The 15,941-nt window shown below is 64.9% G+C and overlaps 2 protein-coding genes across 6 annotated transcripts; one reads left to right on the top strand and one right to left on the bottom strand.

Annotated features, from left to right (window-relative positions):
- Positions 1–2,566: 2,566 nt before the first annotated feature.
- LTC4S (leukotriene C4 synthase) lies at positions 2,567–5,129 on the top strand. Of its 4 annotated transcripts, XM_035029333.1 has the most exons (5): positions 2,567–2,858; positions 4,309–4,408; positions 4,521–4,591; positions 4,670–4,751; positions 4,896–5,129. In XM_035029333.1, the coding sequence occupies exons 1-5, from the start codon at positions 2,801–2,803 to the stop codon at positions 5,035–5,037; spliced, it is 453 nt and encodes a 150-aa protein (XP_034885224.1). In that variant the 5' UTR covers positions 2,567–2,800; the 3' UTR covers positions 5,038–5,129. The 4 variants fall into 4 exon arrangements, with proteins under 4 accessions (XP_034885224.1, XP_034885222.1, XP_034885223.1 ...); XM_035029331.1 differs by having other exon boundaries at positions 4,521–4,751; XM_035029332.1 differs by lacking the exon at positions 2,567–2,858 and having other exon boundaries at positions 4,169–4,408.
- Positions 5,130–6,069: 940 nt separating this feature from the next.
- On the bottom strand, positions 6,070–15,917 carry MGAT4B (alpha-1,3-mannosyl-glycoprotein 4-beta-N-acetylglucosaminyltransferase B). Of its 2 annotated transcripts, none has more exons than XM_035029386.1 (15): positions 15,750–15,917; positions 10,388–10,573; positions 10,156–10,296; positions 9,937–10,070; positions 9,500–9,546; positions 9,071–9,184; positions 8,814–8,952; positions 8,571–8,685; positions 8,084–8,214; positions 7,817–7,924; positions 7,465–7,658; positions 7,014–7,092; positions 6,844–6,931; positions 6,643–6,755; positions 6,070–6,554 (listed from the first exon to the last, which is right to left on the bottom strand). In XM_035029386.1, exons 1-15 carry the CDS (start codon positions 15,844–15,846, stop codon positions 6,531–6,533), a joined length of 1,710 nt encoding a protein of 569 aa, XP_034885277.1. In that variant the 5' UTR covers positions 15,847–15,917; the 3' UTR covers positions 6,070–6,530. The 2 variants fall into 2 exon arrangements, with proteins under 2 accessions (XP_034885277.1, XP_034885278.1); XM_035029387.1 differs by having other exon boundaries at positions 8,814–8,889.
- Positions 15,918–15,941: the final 24 nt, after the last annotated feature.

Below are 15,941 nucleotides of genomic sequence, written 5' to 3'. Positions count from 1 at the left end.
GCGGGGGCTGGACAGGAGGCCAGAGCAAGGGGGCTGTGGCCAGGACTTTCAGGGAGGAAGGGGGCTGAGCGGCAGAGCGAGAGCGAGAGCGAGCGTGAGCTGGAGGGCACGTCTCCGGTCTGTTTCCGAGCTTCCCTCCGTCATGTCTCCACCACGGAGCGTCTACTGCACTCACGGCAGAGCTGGTGTAAAGCAGGGCGCGGACGTGGCGCCCCACCCCTGCCAGCGCGGAGCCTGCAGCGCCCCCTGGGGAGCCGCTGGGTCCCTGATGGCAAAGGGCATTCCTTGGGCACCGGCCAGGCCAGGAGAGGGGCGAGGAAAGGGGCTCTTGGGGAGCCCAGCAGGTTACAAAGCTCTCAGGCTGGAACCCAGGCTTGGGGGCAGCCAGGAAGGAGGCCAGCTGGGCTGTGGAGTTACTCTCAGAAAATACATCGTAAGCCCTAAGGGGTGAGTGTGGGAGCAGCTGAAAGGTCGGCAGCGATCCTGTTCTCGGGCTGTTGAACGCAGTGGCCCGGTAGGAGCAGGATCCCACGATCCTCGGGGGGCAGGGCATGAGTTAGGAGCCAGGAAGGAATGTCACCTCAGTCCCCCCTTTCTGCACCTGGCGCTTGCGCGAACATCCCGCTCCTCCCCTATCCCATGACTGACTCCCTGCATGCCTACGCCCAGGGGAGAATGCAAGCCCGCTTCCAGGTATGTGCCATCCCTTTGTACTCCTTTCCCACGCTTGGAGGCATCTGTCCTGGCTTTTCTGATAAAAAAAAAACAAAATAAAAGCTATGTGCGGGATTCAGGGGCGGCTGAATCTCTCCCTTGCATAGGCAGCCCTGCACAGCTGATCAGATTGCTGACTGAGGACCTTATCTCAGGGCGCCACGACCCTGGGTGGCAAGGACAGAGCTCCTGAGGTCCCAGGACGCTGATGTGGGGAGACTCCCCCAGAGTGACCAGGCACAGGGTGCCGGGGCATCACAATGGCCCAAGACTATATGCAGTGGCGGTCGCCCCAAAGACCCGGCCGCTCCGACCCTCCCGTAGCCTGGCCTGCTCGTGCGTGTGTATCAGTCTGGACTCTGCCACTGCTGACCAAACCCCTCTGACCAGCCTGAGCCGAAAGGAGAAGTGGCTGTCTTTTTTGTTGTTGTTGTTATGTTAATCACCATACATTACATCATCAGTTTTAGATGGAGTGTTCCATGATTCATTGTTTGCGTATAACACCCAGTGCTCCATGCAGAACGTGCTCTCTTTAACACCCATCACCAGGCTAACCCATCCTCCCACCCCCTTCCCCGAGAAGTGGCTATCTTACAAAACGGAAAGGCTGCCTGGCCAGAGGGCCGTGCCAGGCAAGGTGGCCCCTGGACCCGCCGCCAGGATAGTGTAAGCTTCTCCAGGACATCAGCCACCTCTCTTCTCCAAGTGTGGCCTCGTGATGGCTCTCTCCTCCTCAGGGTGGCCAGTGGCCGTAAAGGACCCTCAGAAATCTTCCTCCCTGCTCTGAGTTCCCTTTCCCAAAGTTCTAAGGAAGTTTCCAGAACTGCTTCTCACCCTCTTGAGTTAGCCTCGGCCGGCAGTCAGTTCTGACTCACATGTCCATCCCTCGGGCCTTGGGGGCGGGGGTGGCAGGCAGCTAGCTCTGTCCATACCACAGGACCTGGGAAGGGGAAGGGTTGGGACCTCCCGAGGGAGGGACGCTGGGCAGGTGGAAACAGCAGGTGACCGTTCTGGGGTCAGAGCCCCAGGAGAGCATGGGCTCGACGACGATCTTGAGTGGGCTGAGCCCCCTGCAGGCCGGCAGGGCCGTCTTCGGGACGGCCTGTGTGGACGGAGCCCAGGCAGCTGTGAGGCTGGCAGGCATCAGGTTTCCTGAAGGGCGCAGGGATGTGGCTGCGCTCAGTGTGGTCTGGGTGCGGGGACCGCCCCGCATCAGGGTTCCATGTTCCAGCACAGCCCTGGTTGGGCCACAGGGAAACAGGCATATGTATGGGGAGTGGGGTGGGGTCGGGGCTGGGAACCCTCGAGAAGCCCGTGATCTGTGCCCCAAGGAGAGATGACCGGGACAGGGCAGAGCTCGGAAGGTGGCGCTGGGGGTGGATTTGAGAATGAGCAGGACTTGAAGATCAGTGGAAAGTGGTAGCAGTGGGGGGGTCTGGAGGGTTCAGGGCAGAGCCTCTGGTTTCCTGAAAGTGGACCCAGGACAAGGGGAGATCTGGAGAGCCAACTGGGACTTGCTGAGGGTGCAGGGCCTGGAGGACGCAGGGTCGAGAAGGCGGCAGTGTGCTCGGGTGACCGCATGGGCTGTGGTCACAGAAGGGGTAAGAACGACCGGGAAGGGGCGCCTTGGCGGGGGGGGGGGGGGGTGCTCAGTCCTTTAAGCGACCGGCTCTTCGATTCGGCTCAGGTCATGATCTCAGGATCGTGGGATCGAGCCCTGCATCAGGCTCCACGATGAGTGCAGAGTCTGCTTGTCCCTCTCCTTCTGCTCTCCCTCTCTCAAATAAATAAATAAAATCTTAAAAAAAAAAAAAAAAGAATGACTGGGAGGAAGTGGCCGGGCTGTCCCCAGCCCGCTGCTCCATCCTTCCTGGGGCTCTGTCTGGCCCTAGTTTCCGCCCGCCTTGCCTGCTCAGGCTTCTGCACTTTCACTGGACTGTCATACCCCTCCCTCAGGCCCCCTCCACTGAGAAGGGGCGGGGAGAAGGGCCATCCTTCCTCCAGGCCAGCCTCTGAGCTGATAAGAGCTCCCCAGTGACTCTCTTCACACACCAGCTTGGGGCCCCGCCGAGCAGCCAGCACCATGAAGGACGAGGTGGCTCTTCTGGCCACTGTCACCCTCCTGGGAGTCCTGCTGCAAGGTGAGCTGGCTCCTGTTTTGGGAGGGGAGTGGGCCCTGGACTCCTGCAGCCTGCCTTCTGCCCTGCAGGCCCTGGGGAGGGGCTGGAGGGCACAGGGCAGGGGGAGGGGCAGAGGCAGGGCCCCTAGCCCAGACTCCTGGGGCCCCAGTTCTTCCCACCCCAGTTGAAGGCTGAGAAGCTTACACTGTCCTGGCGGTGGGTCCAGAAGAGGGGCAGCCGTGGGCCTGGTGCAGCCCTACTCCAGCTGATCCTGCCCTCTCCCACTGGTCCCAGCAGGGCCCAGCTCTGCCTTCAAAGGCATCCTCTCTATGCTGGGATCCACATGGAGCTGGACAGGGTTGGAATCTGCTCCCTGAGCCCCCAAAGGGGCCTGTGCGGTGGCCTTTTAGACTGGCCCTAAAGGACACATTCCCAGGCTAGATATTCTTGCCACTTGGGCCACCGTTACCCCAGGCTGTAGGGGCTAGGACAAAGCACAGCCTGGGCCGGGCCCCGTGGGGGCCGGAGCAGACAGGCTGACTTGATCTCCAGCAAGCTTGGCTCGTAGCCCCTCCTCATGGAGCCACAGGCCCCCCTCTAGGTCCTACACTGATGATACACATGCCCTTGCTGGAAGGCAGCTGGAGACAACCAGCACTGGGGCTGTGTGTATGTGGTGGGGACCTGGCCTGAGGCCAAGAGAAGGCCCCTGTGCTCTTAGATCCTCTGGGGCCAGCCCACCCTCCACACCCACCCATGCTGGAATGGAGGGAGACAGAGCCCCAGGAGGCCCGGAGTGGGCCTAGAAGAGTCCCAGCAGCTACCACCTGGGGCTAGGGGAGGGGATGTCTGTGAGATTTAGGTCGGGGTCCGAACACCCCGACAGAGAAATTCAGGCGGGAACCCATACCATAGTTTGGAGGCACAGGGCCCAGGCTTGAGTGATCCTGGCCTGATGTAGGGTCAAGAGATCCTCCCCGCCTAGCGGGCCCTGTAGGTGGGGACCCGGAACTATAAATCACAGGGTGTGTGCTCCCCAGTACCTGGTAGGGAAGCCACCTCCGCCCTCAAGCCCTGGTGGTATGCCCTGTTCAGGGACCCCGGAAGTCTAGGTCCATGCCTAAAGAGTGGGAGCTGGTCATTTGCCTGTGTTTTGCAAGTCAAGTGAGCTTGCAGGTCCCTTCCGGGTACAGGTGTACCTGGGGAGGTGGGGTGGGAGTGGGGGAACAGGGTCTCTTGGCATCCCAGGCCCGCACCCTGCCCTCCCTCTTGAGCATCTTGGATACAGGGCAGGCCCAGAAACAAGGGGTGGGGGCGAGAGATCCCCTTGGCCGGGCTTTATTTTCCAGGAGGGCTTTAAAGGGGAGTCGTGACAAGGTCAGCATGGAGAAAGGAGAAAAGGTAGGGACGCGACGGAGGGTGCGGGCCTCGGGGCAGCCGGACCTGACTCCCGCCCATCGTCGCCCCCCAGCCTATTTCTCCCTGCAGGTGATCTCGGCGCGCAGGGTCTTCCGCGTGTCGCCGCCGCTCACCACCGGGCCGCCGGAGTTCGAGCGCGTCTACCGAGCCCAGTGAGACTGGGCGGGAGGGCGCGGGGCAGGAAGGGGGCGAGCCCGGGTAGCGGCAGGGTCCGAGCCCCCCCACGCCCCGCTGGCGCCCTCATGCCGCCCGCCCCCACCGCAGAGTGAACTGCAGCGAGTACTTCCCGCTGTTCCTCGCCACGCTCTGGGTCGCCGGCATCTTCTTTCACGAAGGTCTGCGCTCGGGACAGGCGCGCGCGCCCCGCCGCCCCGGGGTCCCGCGCCAGCCGGCTCAGCCTGCCCCTCTCGCAGGTACGGCGGCCCTGTGCGGGCTGGTCTACCTGTTCGCGCGCCTCCGCTACTTCCAGGGCTACGCGCGCTCGGCGCAGCAAAGGTGAGGACCTGGGCGGGGCTCCGGGGAGGTCACGAGGGGCCGGGGAAAGGGGAGGGCGTGGGGGCTTGTGGGCGGGGTCCTGACGGCCCGGGCCGGGGGGCGGGGCCGCAGTCGCCCCGCCTCCCCGCTGAGCCCCGCCCGCAGGTTGAGCCCGCTGTACGCGAGCGCGCGCGCGCTCTGGCTGCTCGTGGCGCTGGCGGCGCTCGGCCTGCTCGTCCACTTTCTCCCCCGCGCGCTGCGCGCCGCGCTCCTCGCACGGCTCGGGAAGCTGCTGCCCGGGGCCTGAGGTGGAGGACGCGCGGTCGGCGGAACCGGAGAAGAGCCGGAGCTTCCGGGAGGACGGGAGGGGTGCTCGCCCCATCCCAATCTCCAATTAAAGTGCCGATGACCGGACCCCGAGCGCATTCTCTGGGTCGGAGGGGTTCGCGTACCGCGCGCTGTGGAGCCCAGCCCGGGGCCGCGGCAGTCGGGTGCGCGTCCCGGGGGTGGGGCTGCGGAAGGACCGGGGCCGCCCTTCTCGCGGGGGCTCACCCCGCGGCGCCTCCTCCCTGCGTTCAGCGCTCTCCTCGCCTGTCCCCTCCTCTGAGGCCTGCCGCCTCCTCACTGTCCCCCAGCCGCCCTCTTCCTCGTCCCCCGGCTTTCACAGCTGACACCAGGGCCATTTTCCGGTCCGCACTCGGTGCCCGGCGTCCAGCAGCACGTGGTGTGGGTGTTCAGGGCCCCCCGCGGCGGAGCCGTGGGGGCGACGACCAGTGCGGGCAGTGGAGCTGTGACAGGCGCTCTCGGGGGGGAAACGTCCTGGTGCTTGGGGGACCAGACCTGGGCAGGCCTGCTGGCCGGACGGAGCGTCCCTGAAGAGGTGAATTTTTAGCCGAGACGCCAGAGGAGAGGAGCTTTCCAGGCGGGGCAGCCGCGCGTGCACGGGCCCCCGAGGTGGACGGCAGACCCTAAAACGTGTCAGAGACTGGGGGTGGGGGGCGTGGCGGAAGGTGCGCGGGGCCTTGGGGACCGTGGACGAGGGCAGGGCTGGGACTCACGAAGTGGGAGATCCGGGATGCCTTGGGCTTGAGAGGAGCAGGCAGTTGGGGCGGGATGATGGGAGCTAGGGGGCGCGCTGGGGCGGGGGGCGGCGGTCAGGAAGCAGAGGCGGCTTTGGGCGCCGGGCCCCCGATTCCGCGCCGCGTCCACCCGCGAGTCACCCACCGGCGGCCGAGGTCGTGCGGCGCTGCACGGAGGGCCGAGGTGGCAGCGGGCACGGGTGGCACTGGCCTCCCGCCACCAGCCGGAGCTCTCGCAACACTCACACTGGAGGCACGCACTTCATTAACCCTTTATTACAAGTCACGCTCTTATAGAAGTATATGTGGACTTACGTGAAAAAATCAAATGTATCCAAGAATAAAAAACACAGCACATAAAGTAGTATATGCATTCCAGTGTTCGCGCCGGAGACAGCGGGCGCCCAGGAAAAAGCTCTTCTAAAACGGCCTGGCTCTAGCCGGCCGGGGATGCGAACGGTTCCGGCCGGGATGCACGGGCCGGCCTCAGGCACAGTGTGGGGGCCGCCTGCCTCCTCCCGCGGCCGGGCGGGCGGGGGCAGCACCAGCTCCTGGGGCCTCCGGGCCAGCGGCGATCCCAGGCCTGCGGAGCGGGGCGCCGGGCAGAACCCCTCAGGCTTGGGGCGGCGGCGCCGGGCCCTCCGGGGGCGGCAGCGACGACATCCCAGGTCTCCCAGGGGGCTTCAGGGCCAGCCAAAGTGCACCCTCAGAAGCCCGCCGCTTAGTCGGCCTTTTTCAGGAAGATCTAGAAGAGCCGGGCTCGGGGTCAGCTGGGGGCCTCAGCGCTCGGCCGATCGGCTCCGTGGAGCGGCTCCCTCACCTGCCCCGCTTACCTCGCTCAGAATGACCCACACTGGGGAGTCTGTCTGGATGGAGAGGCGCAGTGCTTCCAGGGGGCCAAAGGCAGGGTCCACCTCGCCCTCTGCCACACCCTTGTAGAAGGAGCCTGGGGGAGGGCAGCGCTGAGCCACTGCCCCCAGACCCCCGCCCAGCCCAGCCTCCCCCCCATCTCCACCTGCCGGCCCCCCACTCACCTATCTGGAGGTAGCCGTCAGGGCTCCGAGGGTACCGGAGGGTGGCTGAGCGGCCCTCCTGCAGGGCCTCCTTGTCTGACTGGGGGTTCTGGGGGCAACATAAAGGGGCTGAAGCCAGTGGCTGTGGGAGGGGTGGGCCTTCAAGAACGTCCACCCCCTACCACACTCACATCGAAGGGCAGCACCTCCACTGACGTGTTGAAGAGCTTGTCCTCTGGGTGCTCGATGTTCCCGCTGCGGAAGAAGAACCTGCGGCCAGACAGGCCTGTGAGCTGCTGTGCGGGTGGGGCAGAGAAAAGGCCCGGCTGGGCCCAGGAGTGTAGCAGGTGGGCCCTGGGGTGCTGAGTGAGGCCGGGGACCACTCCAGGGTGCGGGGGGGGGGGCAGCCGTTGGGCTGTGCAACCAGGGACGAAGGTGATGGGCCACTGTCACAGAGCTCCTGTGGGCACTGCCTTAGTCTTAGTAGCTACCATGATGAACCCCACTCTTCAGATAAGGAAACTGAGGCAGGGTGAGATTAAGTGATTCACTGGGGGCCCAAGAGGGGCAGGTGGTGAGGCCTATCCCCTGGTGGCCACCCTGCCCCTCCCCCAAGGTGGACCTATGGGTGTGGGCACTGACCTCTCAAGACGCAGCGGCTGGAAGAAGCGGAAGCGAATGAAGTCCCCGGCAGCAGGCGTGAAGGCCCAGAAGAAATCCTCACGCAAGTAGGCCTTCTCTAGAGTGAAGTGCTGGTATGTCTTGAGGCTTGTGCTCACCTCAGCCGGTGGGTTCACATGCTCCTTCCTCAGTGCCTGCTTCCCAAAGTCCTTGTCCTGCCACCCAGGAGGGACAGCGCAGCTGGAGAGGGCCCCTCTAGAGAGGGACTTGCCCTGCCCCACCCTCCCACCCCCATCTCCCCCTCCCCCCACAGCCCCGGGCTCTGCCCATCCCCAGCCTGTCCCCAGCCAGGGCCCAGGGTGGCGCAGCCCACCTTCAGTTTCTGGATCTTGCCCGCCAGCGAGGAGTGCGTGCCCACGTGCTGGAAGAGGGATGGCTTGAAGCGGATCCGCAGGTTGGCCTTCTGCCGGTCGCAGTGCTTCTGCAGAGGGATGGGGATAGCAGAGGGCTCAGCTCCGCTGTCTCTTCGCGACGGTCCATGCTGGAGACTGCGTGCCCCCCCCCCCCCCCCCCCCCCCCCGGGGGGGGCCCCCGCCCCCCCCCCCCCCGCCCCCGCACTTGGTGGTGCTGCCCTGCTCACCGCATCCTTCTCGGGGTTGCAGACCTTCACCCACAGAATGTGGTCCAGGAGCCAGTCAATGGGCTTGTCCCGGTAGAACATGAGGATGAACTCCACAATCAGGCTCAGGTCCAGTGACTTGAACATCTTCCCTGGGGGTGGGAAAGGGGGGAAAGGGTGCTCGGTGGGCAGCTCTGCCCTGCCCTACTTCCCCTTAATCCCTGTGGCGGTGGTTCTCTAAGGAGGCTCGCGCAGCAAGCCCTATGGGCAGCTGCAGGCAGGTGCGGGCACTAGGGGATGGACGGAGGTGGTGAGTCCAACATCTGGAGGCAGAGGGAGGGTGGGAACAGGCCCGCTGGGGCCGCAGGGGACCTTCCCGGAAGAGCTTGCCAGTATGACCCTGTGTGGTACCAGGGCTGCAGGGACAAGGACAGAGAGGCAGATGTCGGCTGGACTGAGGGGCCCTGGTCAGGTCTGCGGCATGGGGCGGGGGCGGGGGGTGGCGCACCAATGAAGCCCAGCTGGGAGAACTCCAGGATCATCCAGTCCTCCGAGGGCTGCTGGAGCGCGAAGTTCTTCATGGTGCTCAGGTAGTTGGGCTTGGCGACAATGTCATCCTCCAGCTGCATGGGGGGGGGGGGCAGAAGGGGGGCTGGACTCAGGATGGGCACAGGGACAGGGTGGGGCTCACCACCCAGGCCCAGCCAGGGTCCAGGGCCGGTGGGGGGCAAAGCAGGGTCCCGGTGCTGACCTGCACGTAGTAGATGCCTTTGGACTGCGCATACATCATGAGGAAGCAGTAATCGAGGTTCTGTTTGGTCCTCCACCTGCGGGGCAGGGGCAGGGGCTCAGGAGCTCTGACCCCCCGCCCAACCCCATGCAGCGGTCCTCCGATGGAGAAACGGACGCACTGCAATGAAGTGCCTGGGACTTGGGCACTGACAGACCGGGTTTCTCACGCAGCTGGGCAGGTGGCCAGGGGCATGGGGAAGTGGGCAGTGCTCGTACCTGACTCTCTCCTTGGGGTCCCCAAAGGACTCTCGGAGGTGGGAGAAGTCAGGGTAGAAGTGGGGGGAAGGGGAGATGACTTCCAGGAGCCCGGAATGGATCTCCGTGGGGAACCTGGGGGGACAGGAGTCCAGTGGGTGTGCAGCCTCCAGGCCATAGCAGTTGGGACAGCGCTGAGCTAGCCAGACCCTGTCCCTTTGCTCAGGCCCAGCAGGCAGCCATCACCCAACGGCACAGCCACCCTTCGGAGACAGTGAGGCTCCAGAGGGGCTGGGCCACCTCTACGCACCCACCCTCTTTCAGCAAAGAGGGAAAGCACCCTTTCCCACAGGGGGAAGGCAGGATCATGCAGGGGAAGCAGGCACCTGCCTGCCCCGCACCCCGCAGAGCCCCACCCCCCACCAGCTTTATGGGTCCGTCAGTACTCACAAGGCTTTGATGTTCTCTGTCACCACCGAGGTGTACTGTGGGTCAGTCTGTGGGGAGACCAAGTGCCCTCCCTAAGCCTGGCTGCCACCCCAAAGGGCCTGGAAGAAGGGGCTAGGGGGGAAAGGGGGCGGGCTTCAGATGACCCCATGCACAGAGGGAGTGAGCCCCCCATCCTGAGGGCCGAGTAAGTCTGGGCCGGGGGAGGTGGGGGGGCGGGACGGGTAGGGCACAGGTGCACTAGGTCACTGGCGTCTCCACCAGGGGGCGCTGAAATGGTTCTTTCTTTTTAACTTGTCTTCATAAATTTGTGAATGAAACTGACAACTGAACCTCTGATAGTTTTTTCCTCCGGAATGTTGCTCGGTTTTCATTTCTCCTTGTTGTTTTGTGCCCTGCGTTCTCTGAATGCTCCCACCCCCGCCCCCCAGCCCACTCGCCTCGGCGATCAGCACCACGATGACCGAGTCCTCCTTCTCCTGCGGGCTCAGCTCCGAGATGAGCGAGTGCAGCGTGTCCGTCAGGTACGAGTGCACCTCGCGCCGCACGCTGGGGATGCCCATCACCACCGACACTGCGGGGGGGGTGCGGAGAGTCGGTACCGGCCGGATGCCGGGGACCGCCCCCCGCCCCCGGCCCCTCCCGGGACCCGCCCCTACCTCCAGTGCGGCCCTGGCCCACGCGCACTGCAGGCTGCAGGCTGCTTTCCTTGGCCAGCAGGTGCGGCAGGTGGTGGAAGACGGTGGGCAGGTGCAGCACGTGCTTGTGGGAGACGTTCCACGGCTTCAGTCGCGGATCCTCTGGGTGGGTCGGGAAGGGACGGGTCAGACGAGGCGGCCTGCCATCAGCCCCCGCCTCCCGGGCCGCGGCGGGCGCGGCTCCAGCGCTCACCAGTTAGGCGGCCCCAGGTGCGATTGCCCTCCCCCTCTCGCAGCGCCTGCCTCTCCGACACGGCCCTCTTGATCTCGTCCAGCACCAGGTTGAGCTCCTTGGAGCGCTTGAGGCTCTCCTGCTCAGCCGCATGCAGCCGGTCACGCAGCGCCAGGAACTCCCGCTGGTACACGTCCACCACATCGCCTGTGGGTGGTTCGCACGCTGTCACCAGGGGGCAGCCGCGCACTGACCTACTGCCCCTTGAGTGTACCAGCGCCCACAGTTTCGTGCCCATCTGCAAACGTTCTTGTGCCTGCCCACATGCCAGCTCCGCGTGTGTGTGTGTGTGTGGGGGGAGTGTACATAAGGGTCACTCTGAGGTCACACTGACACACTGGGGGGAGAAAAATCTTCACTGGTCCGATTGGTACTCTCCAGTACTCTCCCCCTACCTACCCTGCTATCTTCACCTTTGAGGAGACATCTGAGGGAGGGCTGCAGGATCCTTCCAGCCCCAGGTGGGGCAATCCTTGGACTGAATCTTCACCCAGTGGCTCCCAAAGTCCCCCTCTTGCTTCTTTTTGCAGTATCTGCTCCTTCCAGGAGGTGCGATGCCCAACGGCCCATCCAGGGCACAAGGACCCAGCCCTTCCTCAAGAGGCTTCTTAGCTCCCTGGCCTGTCCCCCTCCCTCCCCTCGGCCTCTGCCCTTTGCTCCCCACTCGTGCTCACAGAGGAGGTCACAGGCAGCTAACCCTACCCCCAAGGCCCTCTGGGGATAACCCTCCCTGGGCTCTCATCCTGTCCTCCAAGTAGGACAGGGCTCCGGTGCCCATTCTGCACTAAGCACTGACTCTGGCTTCTCCATCTCCCTCCGGGGGAGGCTGCTGCAGTTACGGCCTCCCAGGGCTCCCAGGGCTCCGAGGAGCAGATAAAATGGAGGAACTACTCCCGGGTCACTCAGTGAGTCCGCAGCAGTGGGGCCACACAGCTCCCAACGCCCGCAGACCTGCTTCTCTGGAGACCCGTGCTGGGCATGCGCCACCTCGAGGGGTCTGCATGCCCCCCCCCACCGCAGGACCTGTGTCAGAACCTCCAGCCGGGCCCCAGCTACCAGCATGGTAGGCAAGCCAGGAGCACCACCAGGGTGGGGCTTCCTGACAGTGGAAAGGGATCCGCAGGGTGCCAAGCACCTGGCTCCACTGGTCCGGCCGGGACCAGTGAGCAAGAATAAGACAAACAACACCCCCCCACCCCGCCCCCTGAGGCCGGTGCAGCCGGTCCCACGGGGCTGTGCACTCAAGGACTGTTCTCATCTCGCTTCTGCTCTATTTGCCATCCCGGACAATGGCTTTTCCTTGTCTCCCGTGTCTTTGCATGTGCCGTCTCTTCTGCCTGGGATCCCCTTTCTCTTCTGGGTCTAATGAAAACCCATGTAGCCTTTGAGGCCTAGTTTCAAAGTCTAGTGTTCAAGTCTAGGAAACCTTCCAGAACTCCCCTCTCATCCTCTAGGCAGCTCTCCTGTTCCTTGATTCCCCTGTGGGATCCCAGCCCCCAGAATGCCCTGGCATAGTGCCGCTATGTGCACCAAGGGTCATGACCAAGGCAAAGTTCTGTCATCTCAGAATACACCCCCCCCCCCCTTAAGCTGCATGGGGCAGAGGTCTAAGAGCTAAATCCCAGGGGAAGAGGGAGGGGTAGCCTAGGGTGGGGGGGGATGCAGAGGGGGAGGCCAGGGAGGTGAGCAAAGCAGGCCCTCTCTAAGGCACTCCATACTCATCTGCTTGCCCCTTAGGCACAGCCCTGCAGGGGGAGGGAGGCGAGAGTCGGGTTACAAGATCTGTGAGGCTCTGCGCTGGGTTCAGTGGCCGGGTTACCCTGGAAACCTGACCCCTTGAGCAGAAGCCAACCACCCCCATCAAACCCTCACCCACCCAGCCCAGAGTGGGGTGGCACCAGGCGCCAGGAGCGTCCTCCTCTGGGGCAGCTGCCCCATAGGGAAGGGGGACTGGAGGTGCCCAGGCCCCCAGGAGGGAGTTCAGAGCTGCTCTGTGAAGGGGGGGGAGGCCTCTCTCCCCTCTGACTGCTGCCCCTCCCTGGTCTTCTCCGTTAAGTAGGCTGAGCTCAGTTCCACCTTCACCTGCCTGGGCACACAAGCCAGGTGGGCAGCCGTGGGCACCTGAGTCACCCTGGCCACCGAGGCCTGGGCACAGCCTGCCCCCTACCCTGGCCTCCTTTCCTCGGGGCCTCCCCCCACCCCAGGTGCTGAACTGCCTCTGTTTATCCGGAGGGGATGGGCCCTGGCTCCTGCCCACACCAACCCTTCTGTCATTTCCCTCCACGCCGCAGGCCCTGTCCCTCAGCAGCCCGCCCCCGCTCCTGCCCTGCCTGCGAGGCCCCCAGCCGGACCGACGTCCCTGACTTCTCTGCTCCTGGGTCCACTGTCTCTGCCTCTCAAAGCCAGAAACTCAAGCTCTGTGCCTGCCGCTCCCTGGGCTGAGCCTTATGTGCCAGGGCTCTGCCAAGCCATCCTGGCACCCCTACGACCTTTTCGGGCTGCGTGGCTGGACTGTCGCATTGGATGGGCCAGGGGATGCAGCTCAAGGGAGGGGAGGGGCAAAGGCCTGGGGAGCCCCTGGCCTCTCGGGGCGGGACCGAAGGTCCTGGGAGCTAGGGCTGAGGGCGCTTTGGCTTCTCTTTCTCTCTGCACCTTCCTAACCCAGGGAGGAAGGGTGGAGGGCCGGGCCCCAGGTGCAGCTGGCCCTAGGGAAGGCCGGCAGCTGGGGCAGCTGGGGCCAGACTAGTGGCACCTTTCCCACCCCTCCCCCCACCCGAAGGCAGAGTAATCAGGACACCTGAGGCCCATGGACCACAGTCTTGCCCTGGTTCCCTCTTGATGGAAGAAACAGATTTAAGAGCCAAGCCGGGCACAGACCATGTGCCATGTACTTAGGGAAGGGGAAGCAGGCTCAGAGGGGCTCAGCAGGTGCCAGGCCCAGTGAGGATGTGGGCTTAACGTGCAGGTGGGGCCAGGGTGTAGAAAGGGCCAGCTGTCCCTCTCCTCTCCAGGCCTTGCAAAGCACCCCTCGCAGGGGTCAAGGAGGGTGTCGGTGGTTGCTGGAGTCCGGCATGCTGGGATGTGGGGGAGGGCTGAGGCCGGCCCGCAGGGGCTGCTGCTCTCCCTGGGGACGGGCCTTCAGCAGGTGCTGGGCTGAGGGCCGGAGTCTGAGGGCTAGTGGGGCTGTTGCACAGATCTGGTCCAGGCTGGCCATGAAAGTGGGTCCCAAACCCAGATCCAGGGTCCAGCTGGCCAAGGCCTGGGTGTCCTTCCTGGCCCTTGGCCCAGGGCTTCCGGGAAGCCACCTGCTCCCGCTGCCTCCTTCCTGTTTGGCTCGCAGCCCACCTTTCTTACAGATCTGGGTCCCTCTGGCCTTCCCCTAAGTACTGGCGCCTGTGCCGGCCCTATCCTAAACCCCTCACTCACTGCAGCTGGAAGCCGGGGTCAGGTCCGGCTTCCCCACGCAGGTGCCTACATGTATGAAGGAGAAGGGTTTGCCTAAGGGCCCAGATTCAGGCTTTTCTTGAGGCCTCCGAAGACCTGGCTTTGCCAGGCCCCCTAAAACAGGGATAGCCCTTGACAGGGAAGTGCCCGGTCACCCCCTCGCAATGCCTCATGGGCTCTTGGGCTTCTGGGAGGACCCCTGCCACTGAGCCCCACACGTCTTTGGCTGGGGTGCTCTACCCACTCCCCAGGCCCTTGGATTGCCAGCCTCCTGGATGACCCCCTCAGAGACGGTGAGCCCTAGGTGGAGCCCCTAGGTGGAGCCCCTCCTGGAGGTCAGTTCCCTGGGGCCAGCGAGGCTCCCAGAGAAGGGCTTGGGGGGAGGTGAGCTGCACTGCAACTCCTGATGTCAGATTGGGGGCACGTGGCTGTTGCAGGAGGCACACAGGAACTGTGGCCTGGCTGAGGACAGGGTGCAAGGGCTCATCAACCCACCCACGAGCAGACAGATGTGCCCCCGCCCATTAGATCTAGCCCCACCCTGGTTTCCATGCCAGTCGGCTTATGTGGCTACTCTCCCAAAGGTCCAACATGCCTTCCTCCTGGTGACACACCCCCCTACAGAGGACTCTGCCCCATTCATGCCTTCTCCCAGGTGACACACCCTACCTACAGACTTCCAGAGAACTTTGCCCCAGCCATGCCCTCCCTGTGCCAAGCCCTAGGGACCTCCCTTCAGGGCTCCTGGAGCCCTGAGGCCCCGACCCAGACAGGTTGGTGGACTCCACTAGGCTGGGCTGGTCAGGCAGGAGGGTCAGGCCCAGCTCCGTTCGGGCTGGGAGGGTCAGGAAGCTTCCAGATCCTCCCTCAGTCATTCCTCCTCCAGCTTCATGTAGCCACAGGGTTGAGAAAGAGGGAAGCAGGAGGTAGGAGGGAGGCAGGGGGTCAGCTGGCCTCAGCCTGATCCTGCTTAGACCTCCAGCAGGAAGGCCAGGAGGCAGGAAGGAAACAGCTATTCCCGGAGGCTCCTATGGTGCAGGCCGGCTGGACAAGGCCTGTGAGGGCCTCCTCAGCCCCTGCCGTCCCAACCAACACGAGGCGACTCCAGCCAGTGCTGGGGCCTGCCCCTACGCCCATCCCCAGGTGTGCAGACCGAGCTCGGAGGACCGTGCTGGTAGACTGGCCAGCCTGCCCAAACTTCAGGTGGGGGGCGGAGGTCCGAGGAGACCACACAAAATAAGTTGACGGGTAGCCGGGGGCCAGGCGGGCCAGCGCCCAGGTCCCCGCAGAGGAATCCTGGGGCCACATGTCATGGAGGAGGGGTGCGGAGGCCCCGGGGAGCAGCCCCCCACGGTAGGCTGGTGGGGGGGGCGGAGAGGTGGTGGGCGGAGAGGTGGTGGAGGGTGCTGCCCAGATGTCCGGCTGCCCTCCTCACACCTGTCTCGGGAACACGGTACCTGCTCCTGCCCAGGTGCCCGGAGAAGGTACCTTGGGGGCCACCTGGCCACAACCGTCTCCTGACCTTGTGCCTCTGTCCCTCTCTGGAAACTCCAAGGTCCCCGGGTCGCCGGTGGGAGCGACCAGCCCGAGCATGGGCGCAGCCGGTCTCACGGAGGCCGGTCCCGCGGTCCTGAGCGCCGCCCCGGGCCCCCGCGGACCGCTCGGCCCCGGCGGCCCAGCCCAGGCCGGAGGAGAATTTCGCTATTCCGGCAGCAAACAAGTGGGGGCGAGGAGGGAGGGGCGTCCTCCGCGCCGCCCGGGCGGGGAAGGGGCGCCTGCGTCGGCTTCCGGCCGCCTCCCGCCGCCGGACCCTGCTCCGGCGGCCGGCGCCCAGGTGCGGCCAGGTGTGGGACGCGGCGCGGGGCCCGGGGGGGCTCACCTTTCTGGCCGCTGAGCGCCGCGTACCAGGAGAGCGAGAGGAAGGCGCACAGGCAGAAGAGCAGCAGCGTCAGGAAGGTGCCATTGCGGAGCCTCATCTCGGGTGCGCGGCGGGCGCCGGCGGGGCCGAGGCCGCATGGCCCGGGGAGCCGGGGCCGGGGCGCGGGGCCGGGAGGCGGCGGCGGGGTTGCGG

Source organism: Mirounga leonina, unplaced genomic scaffold (genome assembly GCF_011800145.1).
Source record: "Mirounga leonina isolate KUSES-001 unplaced genomic scaffold, KU_Mleo_1.0 Mir_239, whole genome shotgun sequence".
NCBI classification, from domain to species: domain Eukaryota; kingdom Metazoa; phylum Chordata; class Mammalia; order Carnivora; family Phocidae; genus Mirounga; species Mirounga leonina.
Note: the sequence above shows the minus strand (reverse complement) of the source record. Positions and strands in the feature narration are given on the sequence as shown.

Excerpts from the sequence above, each read along its gene's own strand:
- LTC4S (XM_035029330.1), top strand. The coding sequence starts at position 4,221 with ATGGAGAAAGGAGAAAAGGTAGGGACGCGACGGAGGGTGCGGGCCTCG. Across the intron at positions 4,409-4,520 it reads GAGCGCGTCTACCGAGCCCA|AGTGAACTGCAGCGAGTACT; the intron begins GTGAGACTGGGC and ends CCCCCACCGCAG. Across the intron at positions 4,752-4,895 it reads GCGCGCTCGGCGCAGCAAAG|GTTGAGCCCGCTGTACGCGA; the intron begins GTGAGGACCTGG and ends CCCCGCCCGCAG.
- MGAT4B (XM_035029386.1), bottom strand. The coding sequence starts at position 15,846 with ATGAGGCTCCGCAATGGCACCTTCCTGACGCTGCTGCTCTTCTGCCTG. Across the intron at positions 9,547-9,936 it reads TCGTGGTGCTGATCGCCGAG|ACTGACCCACAGTACACCTC; the intron begins GCGAGTGGGCTG and ends GTCTCCCCACAG. Across the intron at positions 6,555-6,642 it reads TGTGGGTCATTCTGAGCGAG|ATCTTCCTGAAAAAGGCCGA; the intron begins GTAAGCGGGGCA and ends CGGCTCTTCTAG.